The sequence below is a fragment of the Microcebus murinus genome, chromosome 11 (genome assembly GCF_040939455.1).
Source record: "Microcebus murinus isolate Inina chromosome 11, M.murinus_Inina_mat1.0, whole genome shotgun sequence".
In the NCBI taxonomy this organism is placed as follows: domain Eukaryota; kingdom Metazoa; phylum Chordata; class Mammalia; order Primates; family Cheirogaleidae; genus Microcebus; species Microcebus murinus.
The window spans coordinates 12,313,092-12,328,781 of NC_134114.1; the positions used below are offsets into that span (position 1 = coordinate 12,313,092).

Sequence of the window (15,690 nt, forward strand, 5' to 3'; positions counted from 1 at the left end):
TCTTGAAACCAGAATTCTAACAATCTTGATTAAAATACTGACATTAGCAATCAAAATTCAAGATATAATAACTCCATACAAAATGCAAGTTGTGAAATTTAAAAACAAAAATGTTATTTTCTAACCATGGAATGTATGATCTTTTTAAGTATTATAATGATATGAAGAAAGTCAACTGAATTTCTTTTTCCCTCCAGGTTGGGTTGGGATTCCAGTGGTTCTTTTATTTTGCATTTCCCCTTTAATATCAATGGAATACCACATTTTATAACATTCATACTGTAAACACTATCTTTGAATTTGTTGAGGGATTCAATTTGTAGAACAATTTTATGATTCTTCTTTATTTAGAGTGAGGCCCTAAAGATTGTATTTGAATAGAGATTTAGAATTGCCAAAAGCTTACATATGCATTATCACATTTAATGCAAACTGTTCATATACATGAGTAGGCCAATTATTCAGGTAACATCTTCTCAGTTTACATATTACTCATGACATTTCCCTCCCTGCTTTTTTTCTTTCTTGCCTGAAATTTGATCATTTTCTTTCCTATTAGTCTTGTACTACAGACAGGGAGGAAAGAAAAAAGAAAAAATAGGGAGAAGTCAGGCTGATCACATTTTAAACATGTATAGAGTTCTTTTAGGAAAAAAAAGAAGACTGAAGAATTAAATTGCTAGTTAAACCAAGACTCTAGTAAATAGAGGCATTAATTTATCTCCGAGTTATTTCAATGTTTCTGACATACAAATCTATGACTTTTAATTAATAACATAATTATTTCATAATCATTATTTCCTTTATTCCCGACCTACACAGCAAGGATTCTTATTCCCATTTTTATAGGCGAGAGACAAAGCTGACCTGCCCAAGCAGAGGCCAGGATTAGAAACCAAGTCATTGATCCCAAGCTTACCTGAAGTCTAGTGGGCATCAGAGCCTAGGAAGGGCCCCACCCCTGAAATCTCTGGTTCAGTAGGTCTGGGGCGGAGCCTGACATGTGCATGTTTTTTAAAGTGAGATAGTTGCTGCTACTGCCAACGGTTCGCAGGCGACACTTTGAGAATTGCTGCTTTAAATCAAGGCGCCCCCCTTCAGCTTTTTAATACCCAAGTAAGCTGTAAACCCCCTCGGAGCAGGGGAATTCTTTCAATACTGCGGTGCCCCTCTCTGGGCCTCTCTCACCTGCCACCAACTGGTCACCATCACAGTGCCTGTGACACCTCACACGTGCCACACAAATGTTGCACGAACAGCTTCTGTTTTCTCGTGGTGTTAGAGAAAAGACAGTTTGGTCGAGTGAAACCCAGAAGTGATCTTTCAGTGGGGTCTATTTTAGCTAAAATGTTTGATACTTTTTCTTCTCTGAGCCACCAAATTTATTTAATGAAACAGAGAGACACAGGCTGGCAAGAAAAGCTGTCCCCAAGTCCCTAACCTTCCAAGAAGCACTTCACGCCCTCGGGGAATCTGAGCAGCCTTCGAGAGGACAGACATACATCCAGCTGTCCGTCCTCTCCCCAAAACGCACGATGCAGGAGTGCCGTTTGCACCAGTCCATGTTGCCCCGCTTTGTAAAGGGGAATTGATTTGCTCTCATCCCTTAGAAATAAAAGACTCTTCTTACAGTGCTCACCCTAAATAATTTCTTCAACTCCTCCTCCTTCCTTTTGGTTGTAAAATATGTCACTTTGGGCATTATCCTGGTGTTTTTTTCCATACTACTCGGATATAAAAATGTTATGCTTTTTTTTTTTTTTTTTTTTTTTTTACAAAAACAGCCAAACTGTGACCCTTGCAGACAGTTAATTAACTGGCGAACTGAGATAATTAGAACCACAGCATTCTGTGTGAGAGCCGACTGGTGAAAACGTAATCGCTGAAAGAAATGGATTATACTGACAGTTTGTTAATGTTTAAGGTCGTGGTCTTACCTATGCACACTAGATCCATAAAACCATACATTCCATAGCAGATTTGAAAAAGGATGTCCTTCCTCTGCCACATTGCATAGGGGCTGAAGGCTGACCAGAGGAGCCAAGTCACACTCGCTATCAAGAACAGGGATCCTAGGATTACAGCAATCATCTGAACTTTCTCAACCAGTGTTATAGAAATGCTTTGCCACTAAAAGAAAAACAGAGGCATGTAAGAAAGAGGTGCTGTGTATAATTTAAAAAAAAAAAAAAAGAAACATTTCCAGCCCCATGTTTCTCTTCATTATGTTAGACCCTTTGCAATCTAGCCCCCAAGTGAATTTTTCCATTCCACCCAGGCTATAAAAACATAGACAAGCAGATAAAGATTAATGAATTGCCTTAACTTCATTATTTTCGGTAATTCACCATTCTGCAAGTTTAATCTAGTTTTATTGCAGATAATAGTATGGAGTGTGAATGGCTGAGGAATATTTAGTACCTGGAAATCACATTATTATCTTTCACGCATGCATGAAATTAAATACACTCTGACCATACATGGCGAGCACTCCTCTGTCTGGTAATTTATTTTGCTCTTAACACATTTGGATAACACAAAAAGAGGGAATTGTCTCTTGTTTTTGTAGAAACGGATATAAAAAGCAAATAAATACGTTATATAAGAACATCAGTTAAAAAATTCATTTAAGAAAACACACTAGGACAATCATAAGGGAACTATGAAATTGTACATTATCTGTTATTGGTACATTTCATATACTCAGATATTACTGACTTTTTATTATCTAATGGGTAATCCATGAGGAATTTTTGTCAAGATTTAGAATTTGTAAGTAAATGGAGTATCTTTGAAACTCACAAACTGCTTTGGCACAGACTTTTCAATGGGGAAAATAATTTGGTGTTCTAAGTATCAATATTTGAAAGGATTTACAGCACAAGTGATCAAAAATCCTTCCAGGGTGCTATCACCTTGAGAGGATTAATTAGTCATGTTCTCACTTTTGCATAATTAAAACAGAAACAAAACTAGAATTGTTATGGTTTGCCAGTAAACAATGAAACTCAAAGCAACCTGCATAATGTCATTTTGTGTGAAAGAGCTCTGGCTGTTTTAACATATGGCTTCTCAGAAAAATTTCTAAACAGTTTAAAATAATCATGTTAAAAAATGATCTTAAGAAATCTGTGTCCATTGCTTAATTTGCTTAAACTCATTACTTACCTTAAGTCTGAATACATGTAACCCCAAATGGCAAATCTATCAGACTGTCCCTCTTTCCCTCATTGTCTGTCTCTTTTTTTCATACACAGATTCACCATAAGTAAATAATTAACATATCACATTTTAAATATCCATTCGACCCTGCATATTAATGGATACTATTAAATTCTACATTTATTAAAGATTAAATACCAATGTATATTTGAAATATTTCATTCTCAAAAGTCATTTACTTTATTTTTCTTTTAAAAATCAGAACCAAACAACAAATAAAGTCTGGTGAAATACTATAAGATATTTCCATTAATTTAAGCTGAAGATTGATTTATTGAAAAATGGTTCTTGCTTTTACAATTCTGAATGAATTATAAACTAGTTGATGGTATTTTTGTCATTACAAATGAATCAATGCTGTATTTCAAGCATGTTTTTGGAAGTTTTTTTTCCCCTAGTTTCTTGACATAATTTTTAACACATTCATTCCAAACCACCAGGCATTTGAATCTTAAACCATTTTAAATTTGGCATTACCAAACAAATGTGAAGTGTCAGTATATCTTGTCCTTGTTTAGTTTTGATGACCATTAAAATTTTCTTTGAATACAACATGTTAAGCAATTAAAAAAAAAAAAAAACTATGTACAGATAGCATCCTAGATGGATGTTGCCATGTCTATATGCATTATCTTACCTGTTATCGATTTATTAATCATAATAGATGAAAACAAAGCATACTTAAGTACATCAGGCAAAGGTGTCCAAGCTGCATGTCAGCGTACGTGTTTGATTTTCACATGGTGGGCCACATGTTCAAAATACACATGCCTGAATCACAGGAGTCTTGAGTAATCAAAGGTAGGTGAGGAGGATTCACCAACAAAAAAGAGTCTTTGCTGATATCTATTTTCCTTTTGCCAATAATTCATGTTCCAGGTTTATGATGTAATTTTAGTGAAGTTAAATTTGAATAGACCAATAATGTATAATTAATTATATTTAGCTTCAATTATACCTGCTAAATTAATTGGTCCAAGCCTGCTTGCATGAGAGCACCGTAACAACATAGCGGGCGTAGGCATAGTGTGGTCCGTCCCTCCTGGATGCCTGGATACAGGAGTGAGGTTGGATACCGTGGCTGCAGCATTTCCCGGGACACAGAAAATCAGGACACACGGAGTCACACGGAGCAGTGGCTGTGAGGGGTGAGCCACTTCTATTCCCTGTACGGCAAGCTTCTCACCCATGAGGTTTAGCTGTTCCTTGGCAGGGAAGAAGAGGCTTACCAGGAGCAAGAAACAGTAACGCTTCACACTAGTTTCAGTGACACCAAATGTAAAATGGTTTCCACTCCAAATGCCAGGCCGTTGTAAACAGCATTAATGTGTTTAAAGTTATGTCAGGGAACTAAGGGAAAAAAGAACAACTTTTGACTTGTACACTGGGGAGCCTAATTATTTACTAGTATCATAGAAATTATTTTTGTTGTAAATATAAGAAGTAATCTGGGATTGTTGAAGCTTATTTTTAAAGAAGGATATGTTATACAAATGAGCTCCCTGAAATTTTTACATAAAAATCTGTAGATAATTTGGTTTTGTATAAAAATAATGCAAATAAGCAAATGAGTTCAAAAGTAAGTGGATGCTCTTCATATATGGATGAACCTTAAAATTAACTTCATTTCATTGAATAGCTAATGAGGACAAATCATTTTTTAAAATGAAATTATTAAATTTGATTATGAACCTAGGAATTTCCCCTTGAACACTGATATTATCTTGGCAATTCCTTTGCCCACTATATGCTGTGCTTTCTTATTTCTACCAGTATGTGCAAAAAGGGGGATTTTTCTTATCCTTCCCCTAGGAAAAATAATTCTGTCTCCACCAGTAGAAAACACTCACCCAGCGTCCTTGCCCTGGGAAGGCGCACACTATCTAACCGGCTCAGCCTCCAGGAGCTGTGTTAATGGACCATTAGTTTGGACAATAAAAGTAGAAGATGAGTCTCTTAGGGCTTCTCTCTCTACCCCAATGGTATCCAAGGCCTGGATTGAAGTTTGTAAGCTATTTCTGAAACTTGAACAAAAAATTTCAATGGCTAAACACACTTTTATCCCCTAAAAGAGATACATATGAGGGGAGTGTGTGTACATGTATGAATCTTTTGTTTAACTTTCTTCCCATGTTTGGAAAGGAAAGCAATATAACAATAACCAGATTGATTCTAAATAATTGCTATTGTCTTATTTTTTCGGTGATGTTTAAATATGTGTGACTCTTTTATATTCCTGAAAAGCTGTTCACTTCAACAGAACCAATTATTATACCTACTGTTTCCAGCAAAAGTGGGACCAATGGCTCCTCTTTTGGAATTTCAACCTCGTTTAGTGCACTGGAAGCAATTTGCTAATAATAGCCAATATTTGCATATGACTAATACATGCCAGGCATTTTTCTAAGAGGTTATATGTATTAACTCATTTCATTCCCACAACAACTCTACAAGGGAATTACTATCATTATCCCCATTTTGCAAATAAGTAAACTGAGGCAGAGAGAGGTTAAACAACTTGCCCAAGGTTACACATCTAGTCAAGACCAGAGCTGAGATACAAACCCAGGCAGTTTGGCTCCTAGGTTCATGTTCTTAACACTTAGCCTAGGCTGTGTCATAATTCTGCAGAGCTCTGGTAACAATTCACCGCACATACCCCTGTCTCTGCAGTGCCAAGACAATTCTGATGAAAGTTCCGAGTGTGTCTTCTCTGGGCTACCGAAAGAGCTTTCCGGCCGGACTTACAGCCCTGAGTCCTTCCCTGTTCCTCAATGTAATTCTGCAATCTACATTCCTGATACGAGGGGAGCTGCCCCTCTATGCACCATCAAACAGGGCTCAATGTTTGGTTCCTCACGTATCCTCAGTTTCTGGCATGTAATTGATGCACAAGGATGAAAAAAGGGACGGAAGGAGATTAAGAGGAAGAGAGGGAAGGAGCTGGAAAGGAAGAGAGGGAAAGAGGGGAGGAGGGAAGGACACCCCTCAGCCCCTCAATTCAGTGTCATCAGACTTCTCTTTATTCTCCCAAATGCTGTGTGCTGTTTATTTTGGTCCCTCTGTGCCTGTGAGCACGTTCTATCCATGGCATGCAATGCCTTCTCCTCTTTTCTCACCTGTCCACACCTGGCTTTAATGACATTCTTCTAAAAAGCCATCCCCTCGTGCTCTCCCGCTCCTAAACAGCACCCCTATCTCTGGGCCCCCACAATCCACTGTCTATACTTCTGGTTAGTGCTGGCTGCTTCTTCCCTTCTCGCTTGGATCCCAGATAGCCACGTACTTCCCTGCTGTCCAGGGACTTGCAGGTTTCCCCACGGCAGAAACTGAGCCTCCTTCCCCTCCGGTTCACCACCCAGCTGAATACACCCAGAAAATGCTGGAACATACATGCAGAATCCTGACTTTAGTTCCCATCACCCATCCAACTGCAGGATAAAGTCCCGGGTCTGGACAAACCACCACTTAGTCAAGAAGTGCAAATTCCAACTCAGATCTCTGTCTCCAAAGCCTCAATTCTTTCTAAAATGCCCTTCTTTCTGCCTTCTCTCTCTCTCTCTGTTCCACCCCTTCACTCTGCCTACTTAAACTAACACAGGCTGCCTCTGAAAGGAAAACCAAAATGGGCACAGCTATACCTATCTAAAAGGTGGTTGTGGGGATGGAAAAAAATCAATATATGCAAAAAGCAGTTCAGCAGAGTTCCAAAATCTAACCCAGAGCTTTCTAAATGGCATCTTCCAAATACTCCTTGAATCTGAAAGCTGCAGTTTGTTCATATTAACATGAAGAGGACAATCTCAAGGAGTTACATCTCTTTAATATTCATGAAGGTTTGGAAGAAGTTAAATAACTCACATTGGAAATTATTTAATATCCTCTTTATACATAACTGTTTGGAGATACACCACTAAGGTCACCAGATCTGCAAAGATCTGGACAAGGCAGGTGGCCCAGAATCAGGTGTGCTTGTGTGTGAGGGCCCATGTTAGTAGGGAAATGAGGTAAGCACTCCAGTAATTACCAAGACGGCTGGGAAACCACAGCAAATATTTTCTCCTAGACAGAAAGCTTTTTAGAAGAAAATGGACCTGTCATTCCACAGTCTGAAAGAGTTAATTCACCTTCTCAATTTAGAACCCAACCTCCTCCCTGAAAATAACACATGCTCAGAAGAAACTAGACTGAAATCTGAAAGAGTAGACCCATTCAGTGTGCCTTTAATCATTCAGTCTAAAGTATTGTTTCATCTTTGTTTTCACAAGGCGGGCCAGATATGAATCATAAGTTAATAGATTTTTAGTATGATGATTTATGCCGTGCAATGTGACAGGCAGGATTACTCACCAGTGTCACAGGAGAGAACACCTGCTCTTAGGAAGTGTCCTCCTCAGAAAAATGAATTTAGCTAACACCTATGTTCAATCATCTTTAGATGGTATTTAAATTGCATAACTAGACTTGGGATTTGAAATGCTGGCAGAAACTATCTCAATGTGTAATCAAGTTGACACATATATACAACATTCAGTTAATTATATGCCCATTCTTTGTGGAGCTGTATTTATAGGCTACACATTAAGAGTGATTTCATGGTTTGGCATGAGTCTTTCCTGCTTGAAAAGCACCTTCATAAACTTATCAGAGCTGAGATAAAAACTGGACAAAAGGAATTTGCTTTGCCTGAGAAAGTTGAAATCTAAACAACCTAGAGAAAATAATTAGAAAACATGGATCCACTTCTTTGGAAAAATTAGTAACAATTGGTTAAGTGAAAGATAGGCTATAATGACTGATCCTAAAGATGCAAAGAGTAGTGGGGGGATATTATAAGTAACTCTATGACAATTAATGCAATAACATAGATAAAATAGATAAGTTCCTTGAAAAACTTAACTTACTAAAACTGACTCAAGAAGAAATGGAATGTATGAATAACTCTATGTAAAATAAACTAAAGTTGTAATTGAAAGTCTTCCACAAACAAGATAACAAACACCTCCAGGACCAGACAGTTTCACCAGATGTTATCAAACATTGAAAGAAAAAATTATATCAATATTACATATCCTCTGTCAGAATCTAAAGGACAGAACATTTCCCAACTCATTTTATGATGCCAGCACAACCCTTATACCAAAACCTGATAAAAACATTACAAGAAATGATAAATCCAGACCAATATTCTTCATTATCATGGATGGAAAAATAAAAAGACCTCTACAAAATATTAGCAAATTAAATCCAGAGATACATAAAAAGAACAATGAACCATGAGTTAGTGGAGTTCATCCTAGGAATGCAAGGTTGTATACCATTCAAATGTCAATCCATGTAATTAACCATATTAACAAACTAAAAATGAAAAAAGAAACCCTCTCCCATAGATGTGGTAAAATCATTTGACATACCCCCAATTCATGATGAAAACTAGGAAGAGAAAAAAAGACTTCTTAACCTGAAAAGAACAACTACAAAACATTTACAGGAAGGATCATATTTAGTTATGGAAAAAAAAAACACCTTTTTTTGTCACATCAGGAACTAAGCAAAGATATTTACACTTATTACTTCTATTCAATATTAGACTAGATGTCCTCATCAATGCAACAAGAAGAACAAAAAAGAGAGAAAGGTACAAAGATTGTAAAGAAAGAAGTATAAAATCATTTCTGTTTACATATGATATGATTATCTGGGTAGAAATCATATGGCATCTGAAAGAAACCTAGTAGAATTAGTAAATTAATTCAGCAAAGCCTCAAAACACAAGGTCAATAAACAAATATCAATTGTATTTAAATATCAGCAGCAAAATGTTGGAAAATAAAATTACAAAAACAATACTACCTAAAAAAACAAAAATCATAAATGACTTAGGACTGAATTTAAAAAAATATATAATCTACAAACTATTGCTAAATGAAATTAAAGAAGACCTAAATAAATTGCAGTTATGGATAAGAAGACTCGTTATTGTTCACATAAATATTCTCCCCAATTTTAACTTCAAAAACTAAAATAGAAGCAAAATAACATCAGAAAAACAAAAGTTTCTTGTTTTGTTCACATTTTTTAAAAAGAGACCACTGATCATCAATCAGTTGATGTCAATCAATCTAATTTTAATTCACGGAGACCAAAAAAGAAAATTGTTGGTTGCAATTTGCACAAGAATTAGGCAGGAGAAAACACTCTCGACCCACTTTCTGGTGTGAAACAGTCCTCACTCCCATTTCCTCAGCTATTGGTAATGCATGTCTTCCAAGGGACAGTCTTGACTGTAGATCATCGCTTTGTTTAACTGAAATGCCTGGAACTAGGTCATGTGAACAAGAGAAAAGCAGAGAGGTGGCAGGGCAGTTCCCCATGTTCCCTGGGGAACGTCGTGAGGGTTTCATGTTATCATACAGAATTTAGAATGTCAATACAAATTTTAAATCTCAGAAAATTTGACGGGCCATGTCCCAGGACTATGGCGATATGCTTAGTATGTTTGCAGCTCAGGGACAGGAAACCAAACAGCTTGAGGTAAAGGTCACATTAGGAGTTCCTGGGACACAAATGTCCAGGACCACGTGCCTGGGTCCTAGGGTGACAAAATAAAGAAGAAATCTTCTTTCCCAAGAAAAGAAGCCCCTTGGGAGGAAATGGCCTCTAAGAAGACTTTGCTCAGATAACAAGTTTCCTCCCAGCCTTCCTCGTGACGATGACGCTCAACTACAGTGACACAGGAATAGACAAAGCTGCCCTTTAACTTCAGGACCAGGAGATTCAAGTCCTGGGTGAAACAGGGCAAAGGTGAGAACTGTCCAAGGCCACCTGGAGCAGCAAAGGGACCAAGAATACCAGGCAAGGGCCACAGCGATCAGATAAGCCTGGAAAATTCCAAAATTCAGTTCCAGGAAGTGGGGGGAGGAATTAATGAAAAGTGAAGATCTGTTTATCAAGTGAGATGAGAATCAAGATGAGCAGAGCCCAGGGACTTGGAGTGAGGAGTGACACTGCATGGGAGAGGCATCTGTACGTGGCCAGGGACCAGGACAGTAATTACAGGAGCACGATGAGCTTTCCAAACAAGTGTCTACCCTGAAAACCCTTCTGACAAAAGCTGTCTTTACCCAGATGCCAAGTCTTTGGTGATAGGAGACGGAACCCTGTGGGCTCTCCTGTCTGGCTGGCTCCAGATTCACAGGAAAAAAAAAAAAAAAAAACAGATCAAAGCAGCTGAAGGTGGGAAAAGTTTTTTTTAAAATGGATAAGGATGCTTAGGTTGAAAGGTTTTGCCTAATGGAGAAAAATCCTTGAGATAACTGAGTATTAGCAGGAGCAACAACTATTCCAACTAACAAGCATTAATTTAGCAACTGTGGGGTACGGAATCCACATAGGGAATACCAAAGGTTCGGATCTCACTCAAGAAAAAGCATATTTAGTCTTCCACGTGCTTTCTCTAATTCTTCCAGAACTATCCATATCTCATCTCTCAGTATTATCTCTTGTTTAATTGTTTCGGTTTTTATAGATTTTCATATTTGTCAAAGGATTATTAGTACAGATTTAATAGTCCAAAAGTTGAAATAAAAATACACTCTTCAGTTTTCAAGAGCTATGCTGTCTTCTCCTTCTCCATTTTAATGTTTCTTGTAAGAAAAGCAGATGCTATCTATTATTTCAAATCAGAGAAATTTCCCCCAAGTGTCAACTGTCTAATATAGTTAGTCTTGGTAACTAGATTTTGCTTCATATAAATTAAAAGTGTGTGTCTGCATATAATGCATTTTTATTTCATTACTCTTCTCAGTTTTCACTATTAATTATGTTTCAATGCAGGCTCCCCAGGAGGACTCTATCTAACTAATTAGTAGGGGGCCGTACTGGATTTACTTGTTCTCTCCACAAGGAGTTGAAAGCTACCTTTGCTAAAGTAGCTTATTATAAAACTCTCAGTAGGTTATTGCTGTTTTCAGCCTTGCTTTGGGGCAGAGTTTCCACTGAGAGCGACTTCCCACCTGAAATACTTCAGTTCATGTGGGCCAAACACTGTATATTCTTCTGGCGGTCAGCTCAGCACCCTCGTAATTAGGACCATAGCATGGGGCAGATCACCCTTCCACGGAGCCTGAGCGGAATCTTTCACAAAGGGGCTTCCCTCGGCTGCGGGAGGCAGCACACTCATTACACCAGGACACACAGAGAGCCGCGACTTGGCCCTGCGACCTGGCAAGTAATTCTTCCCATAAAGACCTCAATGTTCTTCTCTATAAAACAGCATCTGCTATGAGATATCTTAGAAGAACTGTGTTATTGATGCCTCCATGCCTTGCCCTCCTTCCTGCAGTGGGGTTCTGGGGACCAAACCAATGGCTGTAAGGTCAGGAAGTGGCTGAGTGAGTAACAGCAAGGACACAGCCCGTGCGCTGAGCATGGAATGTGCAGTGTCTACTACTACGTGGAACCCGGCTCTGCCTCAGCTCTTGGTTAGAGAAGTCACAGTGTGGGACCAATGTAAAAGCGCATGTAGAATTCTTCCCCCTTTCAGTATCTGACACATAATAAATGTATTTATTCAATTTGCACTTAACAAATGTCTGGTACAAGCCAGACCCTATAGAAGTCACCACCAGCACATGGGAAAATTCCTGTTCTCATGAGATCACTGCCTAAGCAGAAAAAAACCCCAAAAGGCTAAAAATCACAACACAGCTTGTGTTCCCACTCTCCTTTTACCCCTCTTTGGTGTCTACTCACAGAGAAAAAAAGGAACATGGTGCTTGGTGAACAGAGAAATTGCCTCTGTTGGAATTGTTCTGGAAGGAAGAACTGGAGCCGAGTGGGGCAGGATGAGTGGGAAGAGCTGGCTGGGTGGAGGGAGAGCCAACAATGTGGGGAGACATGGGAAGGACAGACAGGAAGAAACACGTGATAAGGAGCTGCCGTGTTTGGGAACCAGTGAGATACTGCTAGAGTAGAATCCATGTGGGCAAGTGGTGAAGATGAACTATAGAGTTTGAATTTTATCCTACGCGGCAATGCCTACTACAAAATTACAAGGAAGAACCAGGTCAGAGATGTCTCAGAGAGGTTTATCTGCCTAGTCCTGTCCTTGCTTCCTGTATATTCCACACAAGGACATAACAACACTTCCTGACCCACATGTGCTTCTGCCATGTGGCTCTTGCCAATGCCCATCAAGAATGAGTGCCCACTTCTCCTCCTCCTTGAATAGGGGATGCTTTGACCAATAGCATTTGGTAGAAGTGACCCTCCATCAATTCCAGGCACAGATTTTAACTATCCTGGCAACTTCCGTTTTCTCCCTCTTGGAAGGAAGGAAAGATACAACTACCCTGAAACCACCATGCCACAAGAAGCTCAAGCCACGTGGGAGAGGTCTGGGGGGCTTAGACACCATGGGGAGAGGGAGACCACGGGGCACCAAGGCACTAGGCGTGTGAATAGAGAAGCTTTCTTACAAGTGATCCCACAGTCCCAGAATCCTCAGCAGACGCCACACTGATCAGAGACAAACCACCCAGAACCTTCCAAACCACAAAATCACGAGCAAGATAAAAATGGTCATTTGAAACCACTAAGCATCAGGATAGTTTTTTTTCTTTGCATCATGTTAACTGCAGGAGAAATAGGCTAAAAGTCAGGAGACCAGGCTCTTGGTGTATCATGAAATCAGTTGAGTTGCCCAACTTCTCCACCCCTTCTCTTCCTTATCTTTAAAATGAGCATTTTGATTAAGTCTCTCTATGGCTCCTTTCTGCCCTACAATTCCCTGGAACACTCACGACTCTTTGTTATTTAACCTTCTCTTTCCTTCCCACTTTCCTCCTACCCCTCTTCCCCCAACTGCTTTCCCCACACCCCCCTTAGGAATTCTATAACAAAAACCCCATTAACAGCATGAGGGATGTTTCAGAGGTAATGAAATGTTCTAAAACTGCATTGTGTGATGATGGTTGCAGAAGTCTGTAAGTTTACTAAAAATTATCGAATGGCACACTTAAAATGAGTGAATTTTATGGTATGTAAATTATACTCAATGGAACTACTTTTTTTTGAAGTTCTGGAAAAAATTCCTTAAAATAACAAAATGAATGAAATACTTTTGGCAATTATGTGCTTAATTATCTTCTATTGTAAAATATTTGAAATGCATGTTATTTTTTAAATTAAACATAACTCCTGGCACAATCCAACACAGAAGGAACTCCTAAGAAGGCCATTTTACCTAAATAGTCTGCTTGGCTTTTCTCTTCCCAGCAGGTGGCATCCTGGCCAATGAGTTCAGACTCTGAGGTCAGATTTGGATTCAGGGTCTGATACTCCATCCCCTTGCTATATGATTTTGGGGAAGAAGGACCTTAGTTTTGTCCTTTAAAATGGGATAATAGTAATTATTTCACAAGGTTGTGGCAAGGATAAAATGAAAACACAAACACACACACACACTATAGACCACAGTGCCTGGGCACATAGTGGGTCTTCATTTAGCTGTAATTTTCTTCAAAGGCGAAAAAAGCCCCAAATGATAACTTCTCTAAGAAAGACCAATCCCTGAGCATGCCACTTCTAGGTGTTTCCAGACAAAGTCCGATGAGAAATGATGGCCACTGTCTGGGCGCCATGGCTGCTCAGCTGAGCTCCCAGCTGCAGCCCCAATCCCATCCCGTCCCTGACATCCTGCCCTGGTTTGTGTATCACTTTTCTGGAAGTGCAAAGAAATCTGTTCCACTTCCATAAAGAACTGTGAATCTCACATGTGAGATGTGGCAGCTCATTAATCCCCAGGAAGGGGCGAGGAGAGACAGTGAGAGAGATAGCTGTGAAATCTTCTCATATTTTATCCTTTACTTAGAGCAATATTTTAATACAACACACAAACAATTGCCTTCCTGCTAGTTCCAAGAATTCCTCATTGTCCATTAGTTTTCCCATCGTTAAGGATTTTACAGGAATAATAAAGAACAAGCTTTCCTCACTAAAGAGACCTCCCCCTTGCTTAATAAGGCCTGTTCTTCCCATATTAGTTGAGAACCCACTACTTCCGGGAGGGCCGGGCAGAAGTGCAGGACAGGATACTGCAGAGAGACACCCCAGCCCCTGCCCAGAACACCTGAATGTCCGGGGAGGGAGAAGTCACACGGCCAATGCCGCAGGGGACTCCCTGAGCAATCTCAAGCCACAGAAAGCACAGAGGCTCTGAGGTTTGGAAGCATCAGTAGAAGAGTGTGCCCATCAGAAGGCCAACGCCTCTTACTCTTTGGCTTCCTGTTTTTCTTTAATTTCATTTTATCTTTCACTTGCCTTCCCTAATGCTTTTGAGTTCTCCTCCATGCCTAGTTTTGCAAGTCAACAACAAACAATCAAATTGTGACTTGCTTTAGTCTATTCATGTGAATAATCCACTATAACATCTGGTTTCTCCCTTCAAATAGTTCAAAGTCTACTTGATAGATAAGATAGATGCATCGGAAACCGAGGGACCAAACCGCACAGCATGTTGTTAAGCCATGAGCTGCAATGGAAGAGAGTGTGTGTTGCACAATGGGAGCTGGATGGATGCACGTCATCCAGCTCCCATCAAGCCGAAGCAACACAAAACGGTTTCCTGGAGTCGTGTTCAGGTCGCTCCTGCCAGGAAGGTCTCATCTCAGACTTTTTCACCTCCCAATTCTCCCTACCATTCACAGGGAGGCCGGCCTCCTCCAAGAAGCCACTTCAGATACCTTGAGCAAGGGATGCCTCTGTGGTGCCCCATTCCAAGTAAGGCTATGTCTGCAGGACCCCAGAGGAACCACGTGAAGAGTAAAACGTGTGGTTGACAATCTGATAGATCTGTCTGCAAAACATCCAACAACATGGCTAATTTTCTCCCTCTAAATCTCGTAGACACATGGTCATCCATTTACACGTCTGCTTCTCCGACCACGCTGTAGACTTTCTGCAGGCAGGGACTGCACCCTACTGATGTCTGAGTCCTTGCCCTGTGGCCCAGGGCCTCGGCGCAGCGTCAGGACTCAGGACACACTGGGCGCATGAGCAAAGTGTGGTTTTGTTTTGTCTCTTTACGTGAATGACTTGTTTTGACAGCGTGAAAGGATCCCCAAAGTCACGTTAGCTGCTAACTCTAGCCCAGTTATTCTCAACCAAGGGTGACTTTGCCCTACCCTGCCCCATCACCGGGGATGTTGACACTATCAAGAGACATTTTTGGTTGTCACTACTGGAGACGGTGCCAATGCATCTAGCAGGGAAGAGGCCAGAGATGCTGCTAAACATCCTGTGATGCACAGGACAAAGCTCACGACAAAAAACTACCTGACCCAACCTGTCAGTCATGCTGAGGTCAAGAAACCCTATTGCAGTCTATCACACGAAGACTAAAACAGGAGCCATGCTTGGATTGTGAGTATTCTGGTTGTGTTCTCTTTTGAACTTAAAGCATGCTTG

At 39.9% G+C, this 15,690-nt stretch overlaps 1 protein-coding gene across 1 annotated transcript in view; it reads right to left on the minus strand.

The window, feature by feature from the left end:
* MARCHF11 (membrane associated ring-CH-type finger 11) overlaps window positions 1-15,690 on the minus strand; it is a 107,415-nt gene that overhangs the window by 17,737 nt on the left and 73,988 nt on the right. Inside the window, exon 3 of the mRNA XM_020290017.2 lies at window positions 1,938-2,130. Within this exon, the coding sequence (XP_020145606.2) occupies window positions 1,938-2,130 (193 nt within the window). The remainder of the gene's footprint in view (window positions 1-1,937; window positions 2,131-15,690) is intronic.